The sequence below is a fragment of the Conger conger genome, chromosome 15 (assembly GCF_963514075.1).
Source record: "Conger conger chromosome 15, fConCon1.1, whole genome shotgun sequence".
NCBI lineage: Eukaryota > Metazoa > Chordata > Actinopteri > Anguilliformes > Congridae > Conger > Conger conger.
The window spans coordinates 25,266,831-25,294,112 of record NC_083774.1 but is presented as its reverse complement, the minus strand read 5'-3'; the positions used below and the strand labels follow the sequence as shown (position 1 = coordinate 25,294,112).

Genomic DNA, 27,282 nt, shown 5'->3' with positions numbered 1-27,282 from the left:
TTATTTCTTACAGTCCTGTGTTTCCATAAACAAGCACACTTAGCAAACTAATCACCAGACTGGTTATTGTACCTTTGCCTTTAATTTATTAACCACTTAATTTATGTAGGCCAAGCTATGAAAGTTTATGACCATGTGACATTATCTATGTTTAATATTTGTATTGAGTACAACAAGCAGAAACAGCGAAACTATTTGAAATTAATCACATGAAAATCATAGTTTCTAATCATTGCATGCCCTCTGTCATGCCATCGTAAATGGCTGACTGCACTGTACAAACTCCCTGGGGCTTCCCATTTTCTGTTTTAAATTAATTAATTCATTTAAACATCTGTCATTGAAACATCAATAATAGTTTTACTCCTTCTACGTTTTTTCCCTGTTTAATCCAATATATTTCTTAAAAGCTAATACATTTTTTTTTATTTGTATAGAAGCTCAGCATTATGAATGATTAGAAATGATATTCTTACAGTAGTTTGAAACATTAATTACATTACAATTTTATGGAACGGAAGTAAGAAATGAGTTTTAGAAATATTTGCTGTAGTATATAAACTAACTTTATTATTATTAATTAATGTACTATGATGCAGTGCATCTTCGTTTTATAAGAAAATAGCGGGACGAGTCAAGTAGCCTACCAACTAGTTCATGAGTTGACAACAGGTGGCGTCTGTTTTCGATATGAGCGCGCAAGCCCACGTCTGCTCTGAGAACGCGCCCCGGCTCAGAACGGAGACTGCTAGTTTTCTACCTCTGTCACTGCCATACCGTGAAGCGGTGTTTCGAGCCATGTGCGCGTTTTGATACGGTGAGTTTTATAAATACAACTTTCTGGCACTTTTTACATAGTAAACTCTCGACTTGAATTGTTTGTTGATTAAAAATATCAACAAACCAAGTCAGGCGTGACTGCAATGTTGTGACTCGATTTGTTAGTTTGTGACACTGAAAACTGGAAGTAATTTATATGCATTATCAATTTGAACGCACGTCTCTTGAACCGTTTTTAAATAACTCTTAATATCTTCTCCATGTTTTTTCATATTATTATTACTTTGCATCAGTTTTTTTGCCTACGGAAAGCTGATGTCACAACAATATTGTTATTTAGTGTAATCAATTAAGATCAAAACCATTATCCGCCGCTTTTTATAGAAAACGTGAACGTTTCTCGGTAAAGGTTTAACCTCTATACAAAGAAATAACGTCAGTCAACCAAGTTCCTAAGGCGAGGTTTATATGGAAACCTTGCTCAATTCTATAATCTATAGATAAGAGTATTACAGCGAATAAAACACGCATTAATTGAATACATGCACTTATTTACACATTAACTTGGCAACATGCAGCAATTCAAAATTCCCTCGTTAGCCCTTCCATTCCTTTTAAAACCCCTGGTGATTGCATTTCTCTAAATATAGCTGACTTGCGCATGCATCTCTGTTCATCTTCTTCTAAGGGGGCATCGTCGACAACTCACACGCTCATTGCAAAGAATCTCAAAGGACAGTTACTTGTCCTCAGGCTATAGAAATAGATAAACCGAGTCAGATCTCCACCTCTCACAGAATAACGTCTAACTTTATACACTCCTGTCTTTCAGGATTGAAATCTGGGCCATTGCTGAGACGTTCCTGGCTTTTTAATTTGGCAACGGGTGGGCCTCGTATGATGGGAATAACGGAAGATAGACTTTAATGTCGTATGCCTTCGGGGAAATAACTGATATTGATGAGGACAGCGGTGATGGCCGTGTTCAAGCAACAAGAAGTTGAGGACTTCTATGAAATTGGGGAGGAACTGGGAAGGTGAGTGCATCCTTTTATTTTTTTTGAGAGTGGATATAAATCCAGTCATCATTAAGCGGAAAACTCTCTCCCTTGTCTGGTAAAACTCTTTTGTTGTGACTTATTGAAGGATTGGTAAAATACTGGTTTCTTGTTAAAGCCCTGAGGGTCCTTGAAAATTTGCTTCAATGAACAGAAATGCAAATTAAAGAATTCTGGCGAAGGACAAGAGCTTGTACAATAAAATTGGAGCCACAGCTATGCCTTTGGCTTCCTTCTGAAAACAATTTCACAATCCAGCTCTCCTCTCCTTTGCATCTCTCTCTCTCACACACACACACACACACACTCTCTTTCTCGCTCTCTGTTCAGTGGTGGTCTGTGTGCAGTCTGTCTGTCTAGAGACGGTAGAGGAGTGCCACTCAGCTGTATGCTATAAAATCTCTTCCTGGATCCTTGGATGTTTCAGCTGTTAAGCTTGTCCCGTGTGGGGACTCACTACGCCCAAGAATACAAAACACAGAGCCCTCTTCCCCAACTGGAAGACTGCATCTTCCTCAGAGGTCGTTAATGCAGTTCATGGCTTGGCATATTCCCTCGTAATTCATTAGTGTGTTTTTTTGGCTTTTGGATGCTGCTGACATTCCGTGAGAGGTCGTTATCAAGCCTGTCAGCTCCAGAAACAGCACATTTCCCAACATCCTTTTTGCAATACATCATGTACAAATTAATAAATCTCTTCTGGTTTGAATAACCTATTCAGGGCCTTTTCTGTGGAAAATATTACAGATAACTAATATATGTGTGACTTGGGAGGCAGTTTGAGAGCTTCTTGGCTTGAACATTCATTTCTGAGCCACCTTATGATCTCCTCAATAAATCACCTTAATCTGGCCCAATGAGGGATCCAGGCTCTCAAGAGATCAGAAAGATCAGACTGAGTAAAAATCTTAGACTGAAAGTATGGTCTCACAGTGAGGAAGCAGTGGACTTTCATTGGCAGGAAGAGTGAACGCATAGGGGAAGCCAGCTAATGAGGCCCTGCGTGAGGTAGGAGAGGTGGGGCTTTGATATCGTAGAAATGGATCCAGGCCTTAAAAAGAGTGCACTCAGGAGTGTGGGTACATGAACAGTCAAAGCGTCTGTCATGCCTTCTGAATGCCAACTCGCATGCAATGGTCTATTCTTGTTTCATCATTCCAATGCAATTTGAATGACACACCCGGCATTCATTTGGAAGCGGGGGGGTTACCTCTTCTACGGTTTCACTCACTCAAGCTGCATCTTGCAGGGCTTGTGGAACATTTGCTAACGCCTCAGCAGTCATTCTGGCTCTGCATATTCAGAGAGCTTTCGGCAAGAGCTGGCACGCAGTGCCCATCCTCAGAGCTGCTGAGGATCATGGTAAATGTTGTAGCTTTTGCTTCGAGAGAGAGAGCACGCATGTAGAGGATAGCAGATGCCTTTATTTCACCAAAAGCAGAATGAAAAGGGGAACTCGCCCACCGCGTAGATGCCGGAAAGTTACTGATGCCTCCTCTGATATGTCAACCAATCATCAGCGAGACTTGTTAACAGCGAGTTGCTGTTATTAACAATATCACGTCTCTCACCTTGTCGGGGAAACTGTGTCTTCCCTGGCCTGTGGACTGGGGAGAGGAAGCATGGGTTGCCCCAGGTTGTGTGTTTTTCACATCAGCCATGGTTGTGGATTTGAGGCTGTGTGCTTCAGGGCCTTGGCTTTTTTACACAGCAATCTGTCTGAGCAGCAGTCCATCTCAGATCAGCACACAATAATAATTTGTTATTTGGCTGATGCTCTCATCCAAAACAAATTACAGTTGATTAGACTAAGCAGGGGACAATCTCCCCTGGAGTAATGTGAGGTTAAGGGCCTTTTTCCAGCGTGGGTACACTGGAGCTTATAGCCACAACCACCAACCTTCCGGGTCCCAGCCATGTATCATTGCCACTATGCTACAGGCTGCCTTATTCAGACCATGCCTTACTGTATGGGTGGAAGATGGAGCTTTGTGTGTGTGTGTGTGTGTGTGTGTATGTGAGTGTGAGTGTGAGTGAGAGATTCAGATGCTGAATGTGTGTATCTGACTATCACTGGCTAAAATATCATAAAGAATGAGACAAAACAGAGCGCATTAGTGCTGTTGTGTCACGGTCTGGGTGAAAAGCTAAAGGAGAAACACTTGCCAGCTTTTCTCTCCAGCCCCTCACGTTCCTCGTGTTGTCTGCATTGGAGCACATGCCTGACTCTCCTCTGTGTCAGACTACACCCTATGGACATAATTAGCTCTCTTCCTTTGGTAGGGAAATGTACAGTACCACAATACAAAGGTGCAGAGGTGATGAGTATAGAGAACAGGAACTGAAATGATATCTGAATGACAAATTTTTTGAAAAGGATTTAAGGAAGTTTGGCTCGGCGTGCAGACGACATTGCGGTCGTGCATTTTACCAAACTCATGCTGATATGTACGGATGCACAGTCCCAGCCGAGCATTAATTCAGAGTTTCTCAATGCAATTAGATGGAAAAGGGGAAACGATTACTACATAGATGAAGTCAGAACACGCAACCGAGTGGTGAAGTCAGATGTGTGGAAGGTGTTCTGCTCAGGGCTACTCATATGCAGTAATGCTTGCATACCAGCAAGCTGTAGCATGCAGTTTGCGTGAATTGAAAATGTGCAGTGACTAAACATACTTCTCATGCCTTTCACTTGATGGTGAGCACATTCTGAACACGATATAGCAGACAGGCAGTGGATCCCTGTGGTGTACGGGACTACGTCAGTCATCTCCTAGGATTTCATAGACTTCCCTGGTGTAAAATTCATGAGCTATGACCAGCTTGAAATACCAGCTACCAGCTGTTTCAGAACATAGCTCGAGCTGATCAAACCGTGTTGAGTATGGAGCTGGTCTGAACTGGTCAACCAGTTACCAGTGTGAGCTGCTTTTTCAGCAGGGTTGTTTGATGTATTTATAGCCAGACAAGTGGCACCAGTTTTCCGATGTAGATACGGGCCTGTTGTGCATGCAGCATGGATGTCGTGTTTGTGCTGATCACAGTGTCTGTGATTATAGAGGGCTGTACGGTTTAGGGATGTCCAATCTGCACACGATGCTGGTGTAGAAGATTCAGGTTATAGTGTAAATGTCCATGGTCTCATGTTGTCTGTAATTCTGAACGAATTCACCATGCTTTCAACAGCCATGTAAATATAAGACTAAGAAACAGTTTTATTGTACAGTGTATCTCAGTTCCTCTCCGCACCAGTAAGATGAAAGAGCATTCCTTTGCTGCAGTATACTACAGTATTTATGCCAATGTGCCAATGTGCATGTGGAACTGCCCATTGTGTTCCCAGAGTGGACCACAGAGAACTGGGTCTGAATGTGCGAATATTAAAGCAAGCAGTCTCACCTCTCTTCTCAGTTAATAACAGTCGCCTGTTCTCAGTGGAAACTCTGCTCTGTGTCGCAGCATTTAGTCCCATTGGCTGAACAGACGATGGCACTCCTGGCATGGGACATTGTGCTTAGCGTGGCGTCTGTATCTTTGATTGCTTCAGTCAGGCACAGTGCCCTGCATGATGGCCCAGCCTCTTGTACATGAAGCTCAACCCCTCTGTCTTGCTTGTTATTTTCTCAGAGCACTGTTGCTTTGTTGTTGACTGTAAAGTAACCATGAATAGCATTTGAATGTAGTCTCCAAGTGTGGAATCTGCTGATGTGATAAGTGGAAAGAGCACAGAATTCAATCCCTAGGTTGTTATTTTAGTAAACAACCTACAGAAAATGTACATTTATTTAGTAATTCTGTAGTTTAGCATTCTCCACAGGTTACAGTACCATCCATTCACAATTCCAGCCGGTGTTGTTGTCCTCCTGTGAGTGTGTCTTATCTCTCTCATAGCCTTCCCATCAGCCAATGCATTTTTCTTGTGTGTTTTTCTTTTATTTATTTGCTGCACAGGATAGTGATCTCTCTTTTAGGAAATCATCCATCAGTCGTAACAGATTATTGGTTTTGTGTTGAGCAGCTTATACAAACTTGTGGTGTGCTCATGACCTGCCAACATAACATTTCTCAGCACAGAAGGTCATGTCTGTAGTAACTTGAGAATTCCCCATACTGTGGCCTTGAACAAAACTATGAAGCTGTGAACAAAAATGCTCAATAGCTGCAATGTACACTGTAAGAGAAGAACTGTAGAATACACAACATTTCCCGGGTGGCAGATGTAATCCTGCACCCCTTACCCCCCCACACAATTAAACCTCAGGGACCTGACAGGTGGGGGGAGCAACCGGGTAGAGACTAATATTAGCACCAGGCCCGACCCAGTTCTCTCTCTTTCAGCAAGTGTGCAAACTGTACACCTTCTGCCCCCTCCTGTCACCTGTACAACACCTTCTGCCCCCTCCTGTCACAAAGCAGGATTGGTAACCACAAGCGTACACTCATCATCTTAGATATTGAAGCAAAAGCAAAGTTCCAAAATGGTATTGGTGTTACCCCAGGAGTCTGATCTTCTGCTCTGTGAATATATGATCAGGGCTAATGTTGCTCTTATTTTTCGTGTGTGGAACAAAAATGCAGTTTTGTGGCTGTCATGTTGGGTAGCACACATAGTATGGTGAAGTACAATTGGGTGACTTGGACTTTGTATTCCAGTAGTGAATAAATGTATTTAACTGTATTTGAATACAATATTAAATTTTAAATTGTGGGCGTGCGTGTATGTATGTGCGTGTGTGTGCATGTTTAGACAGACTTGGACTCTAAATATGGAAACCATAAATTTGAGCTGTGTGTTATTTTTGCGGTCTGCATTTCTAGAGTGAGTGGACACTGCATCTGCCACTATGTTTAATGAAATGTTCGGTCACATTTGTGTTATTATTTTCACATGCGCTAAAGCACTGAGGTACATAGTGTATGTTCTTTGTTAAGTTTTTTATTGTGTTTACACGTTTACACAAGACGTGATGGGGAGTGTTTACATGATGGTTAAAATGTCTGTTTGGATATGCCGTGCATTTGTGCGCTAGCCAGGTGAAGATTGGTGAAGTTGGTGCCTCCATTTTGTGATCATTTTTGCTATCATGTTTCAGGTGAAATTGAAGTTACAGTTTCCCACTTGTATTAACTGAAATGGAATTTCTTTGATCTCTGGGACAATCCCCCTTGAAAGCACAACGAACCCCCAGATACCACTCTCTGCCGTACTGCCCTGTATGGTAGAGCTCTATTGACAGGGCGCTTGGTGGGCATTCCGTACATAGCCAGCTAAAGAGGCCATCTATCTTTAGGGCTCTGTGTCTGTGCCTGTAATCCAGGGGAGCCCCCAGGGTGCCCCAGGAGGAAGTGGTGTGTGAGCCTGCTGGCCACCAACGCCCCCCCAGACAGCCGCACGGAAACAGGTGGTGGGAGGGAGGAACGGGGCATCAGCAACAGACCACAGTCTCTCGGCCCTCTGTCTAACCCTAAGCCTCCACCCATGTCTCAGGTTGCGAAGTGATTCTAAGCGATGATTTAGCGCAGTTTCTGTGGAGTCCCCGTCACGCTCTCCAGCGGGGTGAGCTCAGCGGGTGTTTCAGAAGCAGCTGGGGCAGTCGGCACAGAGGGACGAGCTGTCCTCCCTCGAAATGCCCGCTCTGTGGAAAAAGCACCCCAATATAGCAACACACGCTCATATGCCGTGTTTAATTTGAGACTGCGAGTGAGCACTAATCAATCTTTTTTTAACTACAACTCCTTCGTGGTCCAGGTCTTATAAGCTCATTTTCTAAAGTTGGGGTAATAACAGAGCCCTATCAGCTGGATAAAGTTGCCGAGATCTCACATAAAATTTATATGTAACTACAGTATAAAGTTGTGGACCCTGTGTTGCTTTCAACTAGATGCAGCTCTTTTCAAATGTGCCCATCTGGCAAGTGTAACCAGGTTGTGTAAACATAAAGGTGAAACCAAGGTCAAAAGTATTTGCTTAAAAAACCCAGAAAGGCCTAATTGAGTTGGAAAGCTTGGAAAACTGCAGTGTAGAGCAATCCCTTTGTAGGTTTAAAAACGTTCTGGTGAACTGAAGATCTGCTACAATTACACACATCAGTCCGATCCTCAACAGTTCTTTTACCAAAGGGAGCAGTTCTCTAAATCTCTGGATGCACAGCTGTCCACTGTGGCATTCACTAGTCCCTGGAGGGGCTTTTAGAAGAACTAGAAGTAAGAAAAAGTTTATTTTTGCAATGCAAACTAGAAACATTCTTAAAAGGAGGAAATGCAGAATTAAAAACTAGTGAGAGCTGATCTTTTATCACCCACTGCTCACACAGTAGGGCTCAGGGATCCCAGCATGCTCAGAATCTCCCACAGAAAACATTCTAATAAGCATGTGGGTGGAGAAGAATCGCGCGATGGTTTAAAGGCAGACTATGCAGAATTTCTCACTCCTTTTCAGATACCAGACAGAATTAAAAAACACCACACCCAGAAGAGGCCCAAGGAGTTTTTAGACTAGCAAATACAAGTAGACAAGCTAGGTATTTGGCAGAAGTGAACACAGACACAGGTTGCCAGTTTAATAGTAATGACTAAGCATGTTTGTTTTTATAATATTGTCAAGGTGAAAATCCTGCATAGTATGTCTTTAACTGTGTGCTCTATCTAATAACATGTAAAGCCAGAAAATACAAGGAATATACACTCGCTGAGCACTTTATTAGGACCATTTTTATTTTATTACATCTACTGATTCATGCGATTATCTAATCAGCCAATTGTGTGACAGCAGTGCAATGCATACAATCATGTAGATACGGGTCAGGCGCTTAAGTTAATGTTCACATCAACCATCAGAATGGGGGAAAAAATAGATCTAAGTGACTTTGACCATGGAATGATTGTTGATGGCAGGGTGGTTTAAGTATCTCAGAAACTGCTGATCTCCTTTCACACACGGTCTCTAGAGTTTTCAAAGAATGCAAAAAACAAAACAAATCCAGTGAGCGGCAGTTGTGCAGACAGAAACGCCTTGTTAATGAGAGATGTCAGCAGAGAATGGCCAGACTGGTCAAAGCTGACAGGGAGGTGACGGTAACGCAAATAACCTCACAACAGTGGTATGCAGAACAGTATCACTGAACACACAATGCATCATAACTCTAAGTAGATAGACTACAGCAGTAGAAGTCTAAGAAATAATAAGTACCTAACAAAGTGTTTAGTGAGTGTATATTTACAGTGTGAAGTGAAATTCACGCTGCAGGAATGCCTTGGCCTCATTTCCTGTTCCTGCATGCACTCCCATCCTTCCCAGAGTCTGATATGTTGGCCTGTAGCACAGTCTGCCTTGAGCCAGCACACGGGCAGTCACAAGGAGCTGTCAGGAGTGTCCCACGCCGCACAGCATCCTGGGATGTCAGAGAGCAGTGACCTGGCCATCCTGAGGGAGGGGTCAACACCCGGGCATTCAGAACGCAGTGTTCTGACCTTTCCGCCCTCCCAGGAAAGGGTGGCACCCCCCTGAACAGCACCGCCCTATGGACCCTACACCGCTGACTTTGTTTATTTAGTTTATTTAGGATTAAATGCTGGCAGAGTGGGTTACCTTAACTGCCCCCACCCCCTCCCTGTATTCTACTAGATCCTAATGCTTCACCCCCCTGTTTTCTACTACATCCTAATGCTTCCCTACCCTATAGCATCGTGGCTTCTGTTCCTAAAAATCCACTTTAAGTGCCATCTGGGAGACCGTTGTTGCCCACATAGAAATTCAGTCAAAAATGGAGATTGACCAAATAAATATACAGTATTATATCTATGCAAATACATATGTATTATTGCTATGGCTGCTCTCACTTACAATAAAATTGGAGGAACTACAATTTTTCGGTATTGTTCTGTTCAGCGCTTTATCTCTGCTGACCTTTTCCCCATTATCACGGAGGTTCCCCGGGACAGTTGGTGGGGATTCCTGCCTGGATTGTTCCGGACAGTGGATTGGGAAGCCAGGCTTTTTGGGGCAGAGGCGCACTCCTACAGCTGTTCTGTTTCAGACAGACGGGAGACATGGCTCAGACACCATCTGTCAGCAGTGTGGTCAGCAGCACCATGGATTCCCCTTTTGATGCTGAGATAATACCACAGCTTTAGCGGTGGTAACCTAGCAATATAGGGCCAGTGGGAAACTCTGCTAGGAAGTACCACAGACTGATTTGGTTCCTAGTTTAAGTGTCTTTATTTATATGTGATTCATCCAAACTTCTGCACTGATTTTTGATCATGATAAATTATTGTATACATTTAACCCATAACCTAAAAGTATACCTGTGTGGCACTGTTGATGCAGTTGCTCGACTATAGAGTCCATTGGACAGCTGTCTTATGAGATTCTGAGAGACCACACTGCAAAAAACAAAAGTAAGTCGTAACAAGTATCTTATATCTTAAAATCTTGAGACAAAAACATTTGACCAAAAAAAACTGCCATGTGTGGTGAGAAAGTTTGACTCATTTCAAGATTTGCCACTGGGGTGAGAAAATGTCACTTCACAAATAAACAGTAACTTATAGCAAGCTAATATTTTCTGCTCGAGAGAAAAAAAAAGATCTTAAGATGCTTGTTAAAACAGCCATTTTTTGCAGTGTGACTTTCGTTGTGACCAACACAGGTTGAGAATTCAGCAAATAGAATCTGGACTGCTTCCTCTGAGATACATTAGCTTATTGAAAATGAGAGGGCTGACAGGACCTGTTGGGAGTGAGATATAAAAGTGTGATAACCCCCCCCCCTCCCTTTTCCAGCGGTCAGTTCGCCATCGTGAAGAGATGCCGGGAGAAGAGCACGGGGCTGGAGTACGCCGCCAAGTTCATCAAGAAGCGGCAGAGCCGGGCGAGCAGGCGCGGGGTGCGGCGGGAGGAGATCGAACGGGAGGTCAGCGTCCTGCAGCAGATCCAGCACCCCAACATCGTCACGCTGCGCGACGTCTACGAGAACCGCACCGACGTGGTGCTCGTCCTGGAGCTGTGAGTGTGGGCGGGAGAGCCCTGACTGCCCCAGGCTCATTCACACAGTCAATAGACCACGCATAAACCTTAGGGCTCAGAAATGACATGTAATGGCTTATCCATTGACAATGGTTCTCAATCTCTGTCATGAGGGGCACCTGTGTATGCTGGTTTTCATTTCCTCGCAATCCCTTACAAGCTACAACAAGCTATTCATTTTTCTTAATAAATTTTCCATGAAATTTCCATTTACAATGTTGTTGCGACATTGGCTCAAGATGTAAGAGCAGTTGTCTGGCAGTCGGAGGGTTGCCAGTTCGATCCCGCCCTGGGTGTGTCGAGGTGTCCCTGAGCAAGACATCTCCCCAGTTGCTCCTGACAAGCTGGTTGGTGCCATGGCAGCTAATCGCCATTGGTGTGTGTGTATGGATAAATGAGAAGCATCAATTGTACAACACTTTGGGTAAGGGCCCTATATAAATGCCAACCATTTACCATTTCCAATTACATTTAATTATGCTTTGCATGCCATGAGGGATTATTTACCCTCTGTAGTCTCAGTACTTCAGAAATGGCTATGCATGTTAATAAGTACCCATTGTGTAGCATAGAGTGGAGACGTGTTCAACCGTGTTGACGTTGGCCGTAGGTGAATGTGACTGTAGGTGCAGGGAAATCAATAAAAGGCAGCTTCCCTTCGTGCTGATTGGACCCATTGTTTGTGCCAATGCCCCTGCAAGTTAAGGAAGTCAGCAGACAATAGTTTACTACTACTCTACTGTAAATGCCCATTTTACCAATCTCTGTCACGGAAGTATCCGTGTTTGTATCTGTGTGAAAATGCATGCAGAACTGTCAACATAGACAGTATAGTGCTTGCACGTAAACTGGCTGTGTATACCTGTGCACCTGCATTCAGCATGCTTTAAATGCATGCATGGAAAAAGCAGGGGCTGCAGATTTGCATTTCTGGAGGCCACAAAATTTCTATTGACCTGTCTGTGGTTTTGAGTAATTGGTATTACCGCATGTGCACAATTAGCTTTTAAAGGCAGTGGTAAGTTAATATGTAAAAAGAAATTTATGGCTGTGTTTATTTATTTAGTAGGTTTAAGTATGTGCATCACTAATTCAGCCATTTTCTTTTCCAATACGTGGGGTCAATTGCAGCGGCAATCTCCCCTCCCCCCCTCCCCCCGAGTGTGTCCAAGGCTTGGCATTCAGTGTGCATCTCAGCCTGGCAGTGTGAGAGGAATGTGGACTCTGTCACTGTGTGGAGTCTGTGGGCAGCTAGGCTGGGTGGGGTCCCATTGTCCCAGGCTGTTATGAGGTCGGCACGGAGACCTAATTAAGACCAATCACAGGCCCGGTACAGCCTGCGTCCTCTGTGTGTGCCAGGCTGGTCGTGTTAACTGCCCATAAACCCCCCCCACCCCCTTTCTCTACTGCTGCACGGCATACAGGGTACTGACATGCAGACTTATCATGCTATCAAAAAGAGGATGTGTGTGGGACTGATGATGCGCTTCCTGAAGAACTACGACAGTTTGCTGATCATGATAATAACCGCAACCTGGTGTGCGTGCAAATACTCTGCCTTTACATGACCTTATGGAACAATAAGCCCATTTACCCAAATGCAGTCAGCGGATTATGCATTATTATGGATATTATATATTATGCAGAGAAACATACAGAATACAAATCATACAGTAGGGTTAGGGTTAGGGTTTTTGGTGAAGTTTGCAAAAAAAAAGAATTTCTATGAAATGGAAAGTATCTTGGTTTAAGTTAGTTTACATATTTTTATTATTTTTGCAGTGTGGTGTTAGTCATACTGGAACGTTTCTGATGGTGACCCTGTCTCTGTGTGTTGCAGTGTGTCTGACTGTGACCCTGTCTCTGTGTGTTGCAGTGTGTCTGACTGTGACCCTGTCTCTGTGTGTTGCAGTGTGTCTGACTGTGACCCTGTCTCTGTGTGTTGCAGTGTGTCTGATTGTGACCCTGTCTCTGTGTGTTGCAGGGTGTCTGACTGTGACCCTGTCTCTGTGTGTTGCAGTGTGTCTGATTGTGACCCTGTCTCTGTGTGTTGCAGTGTGTCTGACTGTGACCCTGTCTCTGTGTGTTGCAGTGTGTCTGATTGTGACCCTGTCTCTGTGTGTTGCAGTGTGTCTGACTGTGACCCTGTCTCTGTGTGTTGCAGTGTGTCTGACTGTGACCCTGTCTCTGTGTGTTGCAGTGTGTCTGATTGTGACCCTGTCTCTGTGTGTTGCAGTGTGTCTGACTGTGACACTGTCTCTGTGTGTTGCAGGGTGTCTGACTGTGACCCTGTCTCTGTGTGTTGCAGTGTGTCTGACTGTGACCCTGTCTCTGTGTGTTGCAGTGTGTCTGACTGTGACCCTGTCTCTGTGTGTTGCAGTGTGTCTGACTGTGACCCTGTCTCTGTGTGTTGCAGGGTGTCTGACTGTGACCCTGTCTCTGTGTGTTGCAGTGTGTCTGACTGTGACCCTGTCTCTGTGTGTTGCAGTGTGTCTGACTGTGACCCTGTCTCTGTGTGTTGCAGGGTGTCTGACTGTGACCCTGTCTCTGTGTGTTGCAGTGTGTCTGACTGTGACCCTGTCTCTGTGTGTTGCAGTGTGTCTGACTGTGACCCTGTCTCTGTGTGTTGCAGGGTGTCTGACTGTGACCCTGTCTCTGTGTTGCAGGGTGTCTGGCGGCGAGCTCTTTGACTTCCTGGCCCAGAAGGAGTCGCTGAGCGAGGAGGAGGCCACACAGTTCATTAAGCAGATCCTGGAGGGCGTGCACTACCTCCACTCCAAGAAGATCGCACACTTCGATCTCAAGGTGCTCCTTTTTTCCTTTTTGTTGTGTCTGGTCCCTTTTCTTCAGTTCCCTCTTTGATATCACAAGCCTCTGTCCGCAAGAAATAATCATCCGTCTCATTGACGACCACCGGTCATTCTGCCACAGACAGAGCGCACTCTGTTGCATGTGAGGATTATAGTCGAGAGAGATGTAGCTATGGAAACAGATGATCGCTGTAACCTGAGCATTGTGGCCTTATGTTATTTTGGCGAGTCAGCACTATGCTACAGGACATTATTTCGGAAACCTAATAATATCAACCACGGCCTTACGGAAACCACAGCATCTGCTACTGAAGTCAGGCAGCTGTGGGTCATCATTTGTATTGGTTTATTATAGTAACTTAGATCACTGGCCTGCGACAAATAGAGGGCTTGCTGACAGTGCTAGTATGTTTCTGGTTATGTTTATTACTTTATGATTATTATGTCACATGGCAGACTTTACGTGCTGCATGATTGGAGCAGGGGGCATTTGTGAGGAGCATGTATACACACACACACACACACACACACACAGACATGGGGCTAACACACACACGCAAACATAGCCCTCGCACACACACACACAAAGAGACATGGGCCTCACGCACACACACACACACACACACACACACAGACATGGGGCTCACACACACACACACACACACACACACACACACACACACACATACAAAAAGACATGGACCTCACACACACGTGCACACACACACACAGACACACACACACACACACAGACATAGCCCTCGCGCACACACATGCACACACACACACACATACGCAAACATAGCCCTCGCACACACACACACACAAAGAGACATGGGCCTCACACACACACACACACACACACACACACACACACACAGACATAGCCCTCGCACACACACACACACACACACAGACATGGACCTCACACACACACAGACAGACATGGCCCTCACACACACACACACACACACACACACAGACATGGGGAGCACTACGTTAGACAAACAGAGCAGTCTGCAGGTGCGGCCCCGGTGATGACAGAGGGTCCTGTTCAGGGGCCACGGGAGGAAGGCCTGGAGGCATGTCCGAGGCTCCAGGGGCCCCAGGGGCACGTGAGAGGAAGTGGCCTCAGCAGCAGAGCTGGGTCGGGCAGGAGCGACCTGTCACTGTGGCATGTGTCTGTGGCAGGTGCTCGGACAGGCTTGTTTTAAAGGAGTCTCCACTGGCCCAGGGAAAACAGGAGTGGTGTAGGCGATGAAAACTTTGCCCCTCACACAATGAGGACACAGACCTGGGCGTGGCTGGATTTCCCTGAACTGGACTCTGCTCCTACAGACTGTACATATCAGCCCATTTTAAACGGTGGCTTTGAGAAGCAGATCTGCAGACTGCAAAATGCATCGCTGTTCACAAAGTACAGATTGACTGATGTTATCTGCTGCAATGTGACTGCTGGGGAATTGGTGCATCTGCTGAGCCAAAGTTTACTGTTTTACCAAAGAAAGGTCCTTTTTCTGCACTGGTTCTGTGGGATTAGACTGTTGTTACATGTGTGGGCTTGTGAGCTTGAGACAAGTGAACAAATACTGAACTATCTGTTTAAAAACGGGATTATCCGGAAGTGTGCTTTCATGTTGATATTTGTGGCCAACAATCATGGCTGGCTGTTGTCCGTCATGAAGAAGTAAGCCATTTCACATAGCATTTACTACTTATAGAAGGTATAATCAGATAAAATTGTATAGAGATGGGGATGACTGCAACTGAGTTTGGAAAAGGTTGGGTTTACCTGCACCCAGTATCTGGAAGAAAATGTCCAGAAAATGTCCAAATGGTTTTTGTTTATTTTTCATTATGAATTAAGACCTTTATTTCTGCTGCAGTTGTGGTTGTGGTTGTGGTACAGATAATGCAGTTGAATTGTTGATGAGTGTTTGTTTGTAACACGTTCAGTAGTTCAGTAATGTATTTCCAACTCTTGGCTTGTCTTCCTCTGTTGGCACCAAGGGTAGGATGTTCAGTTATCCCATGGATAGTTCTGTCAACAGAATAACAGACACATATATGTTTATAATGGCATAATTTGAAATTACTTTGGCAAAGCTTATGTACTGGGGTAGTGGCCTCTTTGTTCCGACTGTGCGATCATCTGGAAGTTATTTCATTCACTGTGGGAATGGATTTCCACCTGGGGGGGTGAGCGCTACATAGTCATTAGCCTCTGGTGTCAGACGTGTGTTTGTACTGCGCATATATAATCTGTGCACTCGTTGGCCTGGATCCAGACTCGTACAGACAAGCCGCCATTGACCTGTCAGTCTGCCGTCCCCACGCTAGAGAGGTTTCCCCCCCCCCGCTGCTCTGCAGTGGCGCCAATCCCGCCAGCCTCTGTACTCTCTCTCCTGTACTTGAGACCGCCGCCTTTTCACTGGGCAGAATGTCCAGGCGGCTCAAAGCGTCTGCAGGGGGAAATGATATGCCCCATCTGCACAGTCACGACTGGTACACTCAGTGAGTTTGTCATTGTTGATTTGTGTGCAATTCCATGAGAGGTCACAACATGAGGTTTATTGTTCTCAGATGGTGAAATCTGTCTGCAGCTTTCAGTGGATCCTGAATGCTCCTTTTTTGTTTCTGGACTAAAAACTGCTTCCATTTGAAAGTCTCACGTTGCACACGCATACACTCACATGCCCATGTTGGCTATGGCCTTCTACAACATTCTATAACATACTACTGTTGTGGTTTGTTTGCACTGCTGGGGGTTTGGATTAGTGACACTTCCTCTCCGCTTTTTCTCAGCCTGAGAACATCATGCTTCTGGATAAGAGCTTCCCTCTGCCTCGGATAAAGCTCATCGATTTCGGGCTGGCTCACAAAATTGAGGAGGGAGCTGAATTCAAGAACATTTTTGGGACCCCTGAATTCGTTGGTAAGTTGATTTTTAATAAACGGCAAGTAATTGTAGGTTGGGCGGACTGCAACAACTCAGAAGCTCTCCTCATCTTTTGGTTTAAAAAAGAGATAATTGTTCCTCCCAGCAACACGCCGTGTTGTGTGGTCACCGAAGGCTGGAGAAATGTCAGCAGATCTTTTCAGTGTTGGTTTTTAATGTTTGGGAGAGCGTGCCAATGACACTTGTGATTTGCTTTCAGCTCCAGAGATAGTGAACTATGAGCCGCTGGGATTGGAAGCAGACATGTGGTAAGACTGGCGCTCTGCTTGTGTACCGATGCATACACAAACGTAAATGCATTTTGTTGAATTAACCCACATTTATATCTTCCCCAACAGGAGCATAGGAGTCATCACCTACATCCTGTGAGTTAAAAACCCTGATGTACTTCTATACCTCACATTGAGAAGTGTTTGTGTATCCGCCTGTGTCTGGCTGGTGGTGACTGGTTTTGACTGTGCCCCCTACGCCCCCCCCCTTCCAGATTGAGCGGCGCCTCTCCGTTCCTCGGCGAGTCTAAACAGGAGACACTGGCGAACATCTCGGCCATGAGCTACGAGTTTGACGAGGAGTTCTTCAGCCACACCAGCGAGCTGGCCAAGAGCTTCATCAGACAGCTGCTGGAGAAGGACACGCGGTGAGAGGCCAAAATGGAGACCGTGTGACGGGTTTTTTTTTCAAAGGCATTTCAAATGAAAACACACACATAGCACATAATTCTTTCTAGGAAGTCATTTTTCAAGGAACTGTTGCCGTCTTAATTTGGAGGACACGGGGTGTTGCATTTCCGGTGTGTGCCTCTGTGTTGAGGAAAAAGGGGACCCTAGTAACATGTGACGTGGTGTAGAATTCCTTGCATTCTTTCTGGGAGTGGAAAGCGAGATGAAGCTTGTTGTTTTGACCGTGACATAGTTTTAGATAGTTTAGATCTCCTGTCCTCCATACTCAACTCAAGCCAAATACTTTCTTTCTGATGTGCTGTTTGTCTTACAGGAAAAGACTTACTATTCAGGATGCCTTGAACCACCCCTGGATTAAGGTAACTGTGATATTTCTTTTGGCTAAAGAAAGGCATTGGATTTTTTCTGTTTTTAATATTTAATCAACTCGTATTAAAGACAAGCTGAAATAAAAAATTCACTTCATCCTCAATTTAGCCAATTCTTCAATACCATATGAACATGTCTTAAAGGATATATAGTAAAACTTTCTAAAATTGTAATACTTGTGTATTTTCACACCAAAGTTTTTTTTTCCATCCACTTCCTGGAAAAAAAGATTTTTTTCGAGATGTGACATCATCGTGTACCAGTGTCGATCAAATGTACTTCAATTTTCTGTTCACCTCCCATCATTATCCTTTTCACACAATGGCATGCATCCTCATTTGACATCCCCCTCCTTATTTGACGCCAGTCAATGTCTATGTCATATCGAGGAAGCTTGTCTGCTCTAACTTACATTTCAGCTTGTCTTTAAAGTCGTTATTTGAAATAATTCAAATGTTATACACAGTGCATCTTCCCTTCACTGCTCTAAATGTGCATCCGAAATAACACAACTCTGAATACGTGGTGTTTTTAGACATTCACACCAATGTCAGACATACACTGAAGCTGCATATTCACACCCCAAAGCATTGTGGGAAATCTTGAGACATACCTCCCTCAGGCAGCGGGCCTGAAACCTAGTTCATGACCACAGAGAGGCACTGTAGTCTCCAGCTGCTTGGCAGCCAGCCAATCAGAGTGATTCTCTGGCGAGGCGTCTGTTTGTGTCTTTGTTTTAGTTCCTGTGGGTTGATTCTGAAGACCCACGTTGAAAGTTAGGCTTACTCCTGGCAGAATACTATTTCACCAGAACTCTGTGACCATTCAAGGCGCATATACTTCACAACTGTGTCAAAGTACAGAGGGTTTTCTGCCTGCAAGAAAATGGCACAACCACTTTTTCAGGAAGATGCCTGAAGAAGACATTGTATAAACAGGAAATACAGATTCACACAGGTCTAACCTTTTGACCAGCATGCCTCCTTAAAAAAATATTCTGCCTTAGAACATACTGCTGCTGTTGGAATGCATTTTATTTTTATTTTCGAGAAAGAAGAAGCTGTTTGTTGTGCCATTTGGACATGAGGCTTTTGTATACTTAAGAGTGGCTGTTGTGTGTTTCGGTGTTTGCTTTAACCCACAAATCGTGAACATTCTATGGACAACAATGAAAGCATGAGCCGATGAGAAAAACAACAGAAGAGGGAACTGACCGCATGGGGAGGCGGAGGATGTTTTCCGTTTTGTCTGATATCCGTACGCCCGTACGGGTGGACTAACCCGCACCCAGACTGCTGTGTCTATGTGTGTCCCAGACGTGAGTCAGTCTGCCAGGGGCTTCACTCTGTACTCTCCCTCTCTTCTGCCTGAAGTCCAACGAGAAAAAGGAGGAAGCCAAGGCCCCCGAAGCGCACAGGAAGGCCGAACGGCGGCAGCTGAAGACCAAGCGGTTGAAGGAGTACACCATAAAGTCCCACTCCAGCATGCCTCCCAACAACACCTACGCCAACTTCGAGCGCTTCGCCCAGGTGGTGGAGGACATCGCCCTGATGGAGGCGAGCTTCAGCGCGGTGGCGAGCTCGCGGGCGGCCCTCCAGGAGGACATGGACGCCCTGGTGTCCATCTACAACGAGAAGGAGTCCTGGTACAGGGAGGAGAGCGAGAGCGTGCGGCACGAGCTGTCGCAGATCCGCTACGAGTTCCGCAAGGTGGAGGCGGTGAAGAAGAACCTGCAGCAGGACGTGAGGGCGGTGGGGGACAGCCTGGCGGGCGTCAGCGGCCGCTACCGCGAGAGGAAGTCCCACCTGGACGCCCTGCGGCAGGAGCTGTCCTCCGAGCTCAAGTGGGTCCAGGACGTCATGAGCTCCTTCCAGGTCGGAGGGGTCGGCGGAGGCAACGGCGACTTCCCCAACGGGAGCTTCTCCTCCGTCTTCAACAACGACGTCAACGAGGCCCTCAAGGAGCTCCTCAACCGGCCCTGCGGCGGGGAGCTTCTCTCCGGGATCAACCTGGAGATGACGGGCCCTGGCCAGCAGAGATAGGCTGAGGACAGGGTGGATGAAATGAGACACAGGCCTCTAGTTTGAAAATGACTCTGAAAATGACTACTCTCTGGCTGAGGACCCCCACCTCATTAAAATGGTTAACATCTCGCATGTTTCTACATATGGAAGCAAGTAATGTAATTATTGATATAGGTAGCTATTTAGTGCAGCATAAGTATGTTTTTCAAATCAGATGACATCTGAAAGTCTGGAATATGTGATTTATTTCGAATTTATAAATATACACTCGGTGAGCACTTTATTAGGTACTTATTAAGTATTCTACTGCTGTAGGCTATCCACTTAGAGGTTTGATACATTGTGTGTTCCACTGTTGTAATGAGTAGTTATTTGCATTACTGTCACCTTCCTGTCAGCTTTGACTAGTCTGGCCCTTCTCCTCTGACCTCTCTCATTAACAAGGCGTTTCTGCCCACAGAACTGCTGCTCACTGGATTCTTTCGCACCATTCTCTGCAAACTCTAGAGACTGTTGTGCGTGAAAATCCCAGGAGATCAGCAGTTTCTGAGATACTCAAACCACCCTGTCTGGCACCAACAATCATTCCACGGTCAAAGACACTTAGATCAATTTTTTTTTCCCATCCTGATGGTTGATGTGAACATTAACTGAAGCTCCTGATTCTGATTGATTTTATGCATTGCACTGCTACCACACTATTGGCTGATTAGTCAATCAAATAAATAAGTATTGTTCCTAATAAAGTGCTCAGTGAGTGCATATAATGGATTCTTAATATACATCACTGATAACTGGTGCTATAATTGACAATATTTAGATAATAAGCCATTTAAACAGATGATTATGAAATAAAAATACAGTACCGTATTTACATAAAATAGATTTGTGCTGAACAGTCATGCACTTCTTCCCCTAGGGTTGTATTTATGATAATGGATATGTTACAAGAACTTGACATCCATGTTTTGTAGAGTTATATGAGTATACAGTGTTGTCTACAATTACATCCAATAAATGTACATTCTATTTTAAAATCAATTTTTAAATGATAATTAAATGAATTATATTGCCACCTGAATTAATTTTTCATGATTTTTATGAAGCAAAGCATGCTCACTTGCCCCAAAAGCACTCAAGCTTATGATTCAGCACTACTGGATACTGGGTAATTCAGTATTATTTGGCCATTTATTTATTTATTTTCATTCTCCATTTCTACCAAAAGAACTGAGGCCAGACATGTTAATTCCCTTTATTGAGGAGGAACTAGAAGTCTCTGCACTGCTGTTGTCTTCAGTGCCTGTATGTACTGGACTGTATTTCCATTCCAGGCTAATTTTCATACTGAAGCTCTCTGTTGCTTATATTCCTCTGAAATGTAGATAAAAGCCTTCGATTGTGCCATGATAAAGTGATACAATCCTGCCACCTCAATTCACTTCATCACATTTGGAATTAGAGATGTGACAGACAATGTCCAGAGTATTTAATTCATACATGTACGACTATTAGCTATTGACATTACTTTAAATGTTTCACCAATTTTTACTTATTTTAGAAATTAATTGTACAACTTTGATATAATGTGCTGTGTGATTTCTAATATGAAACACAGTCAATTTGCAATTTAAGGTAAAATCCCGCCACCTTAATTTGCTCTGCTTGCACTATGTATGTGTGTAATATAGTCATATTTATAATTCCTGTAAGACAACTATAACACATTTCAAAGCATTGCTTCAGAAGGTACATTTTATTATGATTATTCTGATATCTCTTATGCCGTATAAACAATACTAAAGTCAACAGACCAGTTCTTATGTTGTATGCATTTAAAGCAAAAACAAGCAAGGCTACTCATTTGAACGCCAATTTTAAAATGCATTACTATTTAATACCAATTGCTTGTGCCTGTGTTTTTTCTTGTGCCTTTGAAGTCAGAAGGCAGTGTCATTGTACGAAGCTGTACTAAGTACAGTACATTTCCAATATTGGCAGCACATGACAGTCATTCGGACAGCTGTTCCTGGGCAATATGAGTGTACAGATAGAGGGAAGGAACAGAGAGTTCACTCTGGATGCAGAGGATGTCTAAATGGCTTTATCTAGCTGTAGGTACACTTGTAACCTTTTGTTTTACAATCTCTCTTGTCATGAAGACAAAAAAGGACTTTGAACAGTCATTCACTGCAGTTCTTCCCCTAGATCAGTGGTCCTCACTCCTGGTCCTTGAGAGCTGCAGGGTGTGCTGGCTTTTGTTACTCTGCACTTAATTGATCAATTAAAGCACTTCATTACACAGTTAATTACACTCACCTCACCTTGTTTCTTTGGGTCTGAATTGGTTGCCGATATTGAGGCAAAAACAAAAACCAGCACACCCTGTGGCTCTCCAGGACCAGGAGTGAGGAGCATTGCCCTATATGGACAGACAGCAGGGCTGTCTTTATGATGCAGGATATTGTTACAAGAACTTGACATCCATTAATTATTTGTAGCATTCTATGAGATTGCAGGACAACAGTTCTTATAATGGTCAAATCGACACCAGAAGCCTTTCTTGTTTTGTGTAACATGGCAGCCAAATTATTTTCTTTGGTTCTTCAATAAACGTGTATACGCCTGTGTGCCTGTATGTATGATAGTTGGCTGTTTGCTCTCACTGATCTAAGAGTCTGTGCTGTTTTGTAGCCTGTAAACCCCAAGCAGGCCATGGTGCGCAGACTGTCCATCATCAACCTGGAGAACTTCAGGAGGCAGTACGCCCGCCGCAGGTGGAAGGTAACGGCCCCCTTTCCCTCCGGGTCTGACATTCTGACGGAGAGGCTCAGGGGTGCACACAATCCCTTTATCCGTTTCAGGATTTTGTGCCAAATTCTGGTCTTAATTATTTAATTGACTCAATCATATCTTATCTGGCATGTGTATGAGCTTGTTCCACAGTAATTCAATCTCCCTCCCCACAGATGTCCATCAGGATCGTCTCCCTGTGCAATCACCTGACCCGTATGATGAGGAAGGGACGTCCCAAGCTGCAGGATGAGCTGGTACGTACAGCTTGAGCGTGTGAACACTAGGAGACGCTCGCTGTTTACAGACCGAGCACTGTGTCGGTCTGTCTAGCGCCGCCTTCAGACACAGCTCTGCCTCAGGTAATTAGATCAAACTGAAATAGTCACGGGAGTGTGATCTTGTTATCCTTGGAACAAGAGTTCATGTTTACATTACTTCAGGCATCCCAGAATCCTTTTCAGGAAGGACTAGCAGCTGTGTGCAGTGAGAGGGAGCCCTCCCTCGCTCACTCTCTCTTTCTCTGCCTCTCTCACTCTCTCTCTCTCCCTCTGTGCCCACCCCCTACCCGACTACCTCTGCCTACACAACTTGAAGCCCGTGGTCAGGAATGGTTATTGCGTATACATCACGATCAGTTGGCGGTTGAGACGGGTTGTAGTTTGGATGTGTAGCTGTGCTAAAGTGTGATAACCTGCGTCTCCTTCCAGAGGGACTGCGCAAGTGACCAGGAGGAGCAGCCGGTGGTGAAGAGGCCGCCCAGGAGGAGGAAGAGGAGCAGCACCTCCTGAGTCCGCCGGGAGTCTCCCAAACACGGACGGAGCAGGGCGGGGCCCGGGATGGACAGCGTGCCACAACAAGGAAGGAGTAAACAGACTGCATATGACCACACGAGACGAGACGACGCACTATGAACTTCACACATTCCGCACTTCAGCATTCAAAGGAAGGACAACATCACAATCCCGCCATGTCCAATTTCTCCCATACCCTCTCCTCTCTGTCTTTTAAGGACAGTTCTAATGATCCTGGATATATGCAGCCACAGGCTGTCAACTGGGTCATAAGGACCAATGATAAAGATGATTTGATTTAGGGTATTGACTCTTTATAAAGACAAGAGGAACAAATCAGTGTTCAGATGTATGGGAGGGAGTTTTTTTTAAGTGCTTTTATTCTTGAATTAAATGTGCAGTTAAGTATAAAGATTCACTCCCAGCAAATAACATTTGTAAATACAGTGTCTACTTTATAAGTGCCTTTATAAACTGAATGGTCCATTTTGTTAAATGTTATTTTGTATACAGTATTTCAGCCATTCCAACTATATGCTGAAACACAGCATGCTACTTTCATAAAGATTTTTTTAATTATTATTTTTAATTGCAATACAACCTTGTTTTGGCAATGGATATTAACATTGCTCAGGGCAAGCTTAGTCAGTCATTCCCGATAGCTGGAAAGAGTTAGTTGACTGCAGCCTAGTTCAGATCTTTTGGGATCTATACATAAGGCAGGATAAACAGGAACTTTTATGCTGCTTTGCTAAATAATATTGCTTTAGGTAAGAAAGCTATCAACACTGGTTTTACAACACATTCCATAATTGTGCCATAATTTTTCTTCATGTGTATCCATACTGAATGCAATTTGTTTTCTTTACAATATATTAACGTGCATTTCAAATAAATGAAGATATATTGATATTTTCTCTTTTTTTCCAGTATTATGAGGAAGGCTTGATGATTTTAGTTTTATTGTATTTTGCAATGGAAGGAAAAACTGGTGAAACAGAAGAGGGGGAAAAGGTGGTCAGTAAACAGACTGGTCTCGATCCCCTTCTCCATCACCCGCCCTTTACTGCGGTCACACAGCAGAGTGAGAGCCAGAGACAAGGGGCCGCAGTCCTGCCCCAGTCACACGTCTGTCCGCTCTGCTAAAACACTTCAGAGCATCCGGTTGGGATTCTGGGAAAATGTGCTGACGCACTTCCTCCAAGAATCTGCACGCATGTCTCTGCAGCTGCGTGGGGTGGTAGATGGAATGGAAGAGATCGCTTCAAGGAGTGGCAGGGGGAGGTCTGTTGGCCAAAAGATGCTTGATTTTGAGTTGAGGACCTTGAGTGTTTGTTCTTGTCTCTCCAGAAGTCTTGGGTTCTTTCAGTCCCAAACCCAATATGAAGTGGCTCCGCCCAAATCTCAAGGGGTTTTGGCTTTGGTTGAGAAAATGTAGTAAGGCTTTAATAAGGGCAGAAAACAATAGTATAGCTGTCATTTTGATTGGTTGAAAAGGCATAAGGTTGATAGATTTTACAGTAGTTACGCTTGAGTGCCATATGGCTAAATACATTTTTCAGTCCCGGTTAGTATCTTGCATCTTGACATGTGATCGAGATTTGCTCTGATAGTTTCTGAACTGCTGTGGTTGGACTTTGGCAGTTCTCTCTCTCGAAATGCGTTCTCTGATGATTGCTAGAAGAAGTGTGTTCAGTAAATGCCTCATTTATGTCTCAGCAGTATCTGTGCCCCTAGAAAGGGCTGCTTGTTGCACCTTAATTTCTGCTGAAAGTATGACTTCACCAGCATTTCCAGCTCTTAACTGGACCCCTGTCTCGGATTGCCAGGCTACTAGAAATATGGAAGTTTAAATGTATTTATTAATGACTAAAATGTTTGTTTGTGTTATTTTTTCACATGTTGTATATTTCAGTACATGATTGAGTCAACATAAATGAAGAAAATGTTGAGGTGTGTGGTGATGGTCTGCAAGTCAGAGTGTTTACACATAATGCAGTATAATATCACCTCTTGATTTGATCCAAATGCATTTTTTTTGGATCAAGACAAATGAGCGCTACCTTTTTCAGTCAGGCTAAGCTTGAGAGCTGATGTTATTTTGAATTCGTTTAGCAGGTTATGTTGTTATAATTATTAATATTACTGTGCCTCTAGAGTAGTGTGACATCAGTGCTGTTGTGTTGTTTATGTGTATCCATGCATTTAATGCCTATGTTCTGGACCCCAGTGACTGGCTGTAGGATCACTTCCTGTTTACCAGACATATATGCATTCTGTTACTACATGTGTCTGAGAGGCGTGGAGAGAGGAATGCCTGTTTGATTTTTCCCCTCATTTCGCTTGTTTTTATTTCTTTTGGCGTGCAATTAATGAATATATCTGTATATTTTTAAAGCTAAATGTAAAGCAAAGGAAAAATTTAAGTTGTACATGTTTACATACAAAAACCACATGTACATTTCTGTAATTACAATTTCCCCACTTAGATATGTCTTTCAAATATTAGTGGCAATATCAGTCTGATTAGTTTTGGATACAGCTGTTACCCATGACTCTTAAAAGCCCCTTGTGGAGTTTAAAACAATTCTGCTTAATTTATGGATCTAAGCATTTCTGTGTGTGTGTGTGTGTGTGTGTGTGAGTGTGTGTGTGTGTGTCATTTGTAAAAGCGGAAATAATTCAGAAAGTACTTTTCTGCAAATAAGTGACCTTGCAATTATATATGATAATGAGTACTGTATTTTATAGTGCATCATAAACGTGGACATTTGTTGATTAATACTTATGACATGAGTAACCTGACCCATGCTGTCTGTGTATGCATTAAGAAGTGGCTTTACTTAGTTAATCCTTTTGTACACTGTCAATTAGCACACTTTATTAATTAAAAATTCCAATATGAACAATGTGTCTTTGGCTTTTAAATTCATGAGTGCTTATGTTTTTCTGAAATAACTGCCTTGACATTTCTTTCCCATTTCATTGAATTAAGAAATGTGTTTTTCTTCATTTAATGTTTTTGAAAATATAAAAGTGCTGTTTGCAACAAATTGCACTGTACTAAATAAAAATGGATTTAATGAGCATTTGCAACAATTTAAAGCACTGGCGTACCCACTTGAGCATGTAGAACACAAAGATACGGTGTAATACTGAATTGATTTTCAGTGATGAAGTAGAATGATTTTGCCTGTGAGCTCTTGATTGAAGGCCATGAATTCAGATAACACAAGAAAAGTTCTACTAAATTGTGCTGTAGACTGCCTGATCAAACCATGGAAATAAATAATTATTTTTCCAACTATCAATGGAGAGGTGCATTGGCCAATTTGATCCAGTTTGCTTATTTTCTGTGATTAAGTGATTTTTAATCACATGCAGTGGTCAGGCAATTAAAAAGCTTAACCAGCCATTTTGTTGGTGCTCCACTGAACTGAAGGGGAAATGGCTAAACTTGAAGCAGAAATGTGATGGCTGTCTGAAAATACAAACAGGAGGCATTCGAGGACAAGCAGCCAATAGTACTCAGATCCCAAGCTTTGGGCAGCACGATTAGGACATCTCTGTACTGGATGGGTTCCATCTGTTGACCCAAACGTTCCTGTCTTTTTTTTTCTATTTAACTAAAATGAAAGCATAAATGCTATCCATTATGTGCATGCAACTGTTCTTCATGTTCTTGTGAATAGCCATTGTTACCGTCCCATAAATGTTCTCCGGTAGTCTTATGTTTCAGGAACCCGTATTGTTTATTTGTGGTCGTGCCTTTTCACTGCAGGACAGCTTTACCTAAGATGCCCTTTTGAAAATCCACAAGGATTACACGCAGATTTTCGTGTTCTCCACTTTCCCAAGGTCTTTGCAGTGGTGTGACTGTAATGGATAGCTTTGGGACAACAATGCCTCTGTCCACCAGACAATGTGGGCCAAACAACAGAACTGCCCCACACTTAGAAAAGACAGTGCGGGATGCTCTTGGTTG

At 43.8% G+C, this 27,282-nt stretch overlaps 1 protein-coding gene across 2 annotated transcripts; it reads left to right on the top strand.

Moving 5' to 3' along the window:
- The first annotated feature begins 687 nt into the window (after positions 1-687).
- On the top strand, positions 688-26,206 carry LOC133111339 (death-associated protein kinase 2-like). Of its 2 annotated transcripts, XM_061221582.1 has the most exons (11): positions 1,482-1,817; positions 10,626-10,847; positions 13,535-13,673; positions 16,484-16,613; positions 16,837-16,885; positions 16,976-17,002; positions 17,122-17,274; positions 17,631-17,676; positions 22,405-22,494; positions 22,680-22,760; positions 23,214-26,206. In XM_061221582.1, exons 1-11 carry the CDS (start codon positions 1,741-1,743, stop codon positions 23,292-23,294), a joined length of 1,095 nt encoding a protein of 364 aa, XP_061077566.1. In that variant the 5' UTR covers positions 1,482-1,740; the 3' UTR covers positions 23,295-26,206. The 2 variants fall into 2 exon arrangements, with proteins under 2 accessions (XP_061077565.1, XP_061077566.1); XM_061221581.1 differs by lacking the exons at positions 22,405-22,494; positions 22,680-22,760; positions 23,214-26,206 and adding exons at positions 688-817; positions 19,060-22,394 and having other exon boundaries at positions 1,613-1,817.
- The last annotated feature ends 1,076 nt before the right edge of the window (positions 26,207-27,282 follow it).

Coding starts and splice junctions, on each gene's coding strand:
- LOC133111339 (XM_061221581.1), top strand. CDS start 1,741: ATGAGGACAGCGGTGATGGCCGTGTTCAAGCAACAAGAAGTTGAGGAC. Junction 16,614..16,836: donor TGGGACCCCTGAATTCGTTG/GTAAGTTGATTT, acceptor ATTTGCTTTCAG/CTCCAGAGATAGTGAACTAT. Junction 17,003..17,121: donor GGAGTCATCACCTACATCCT/GTGAGTTAAAAA, acceptor CCCCCCTTCCAG/ATTGAGCGGCGCCTCTCCGT.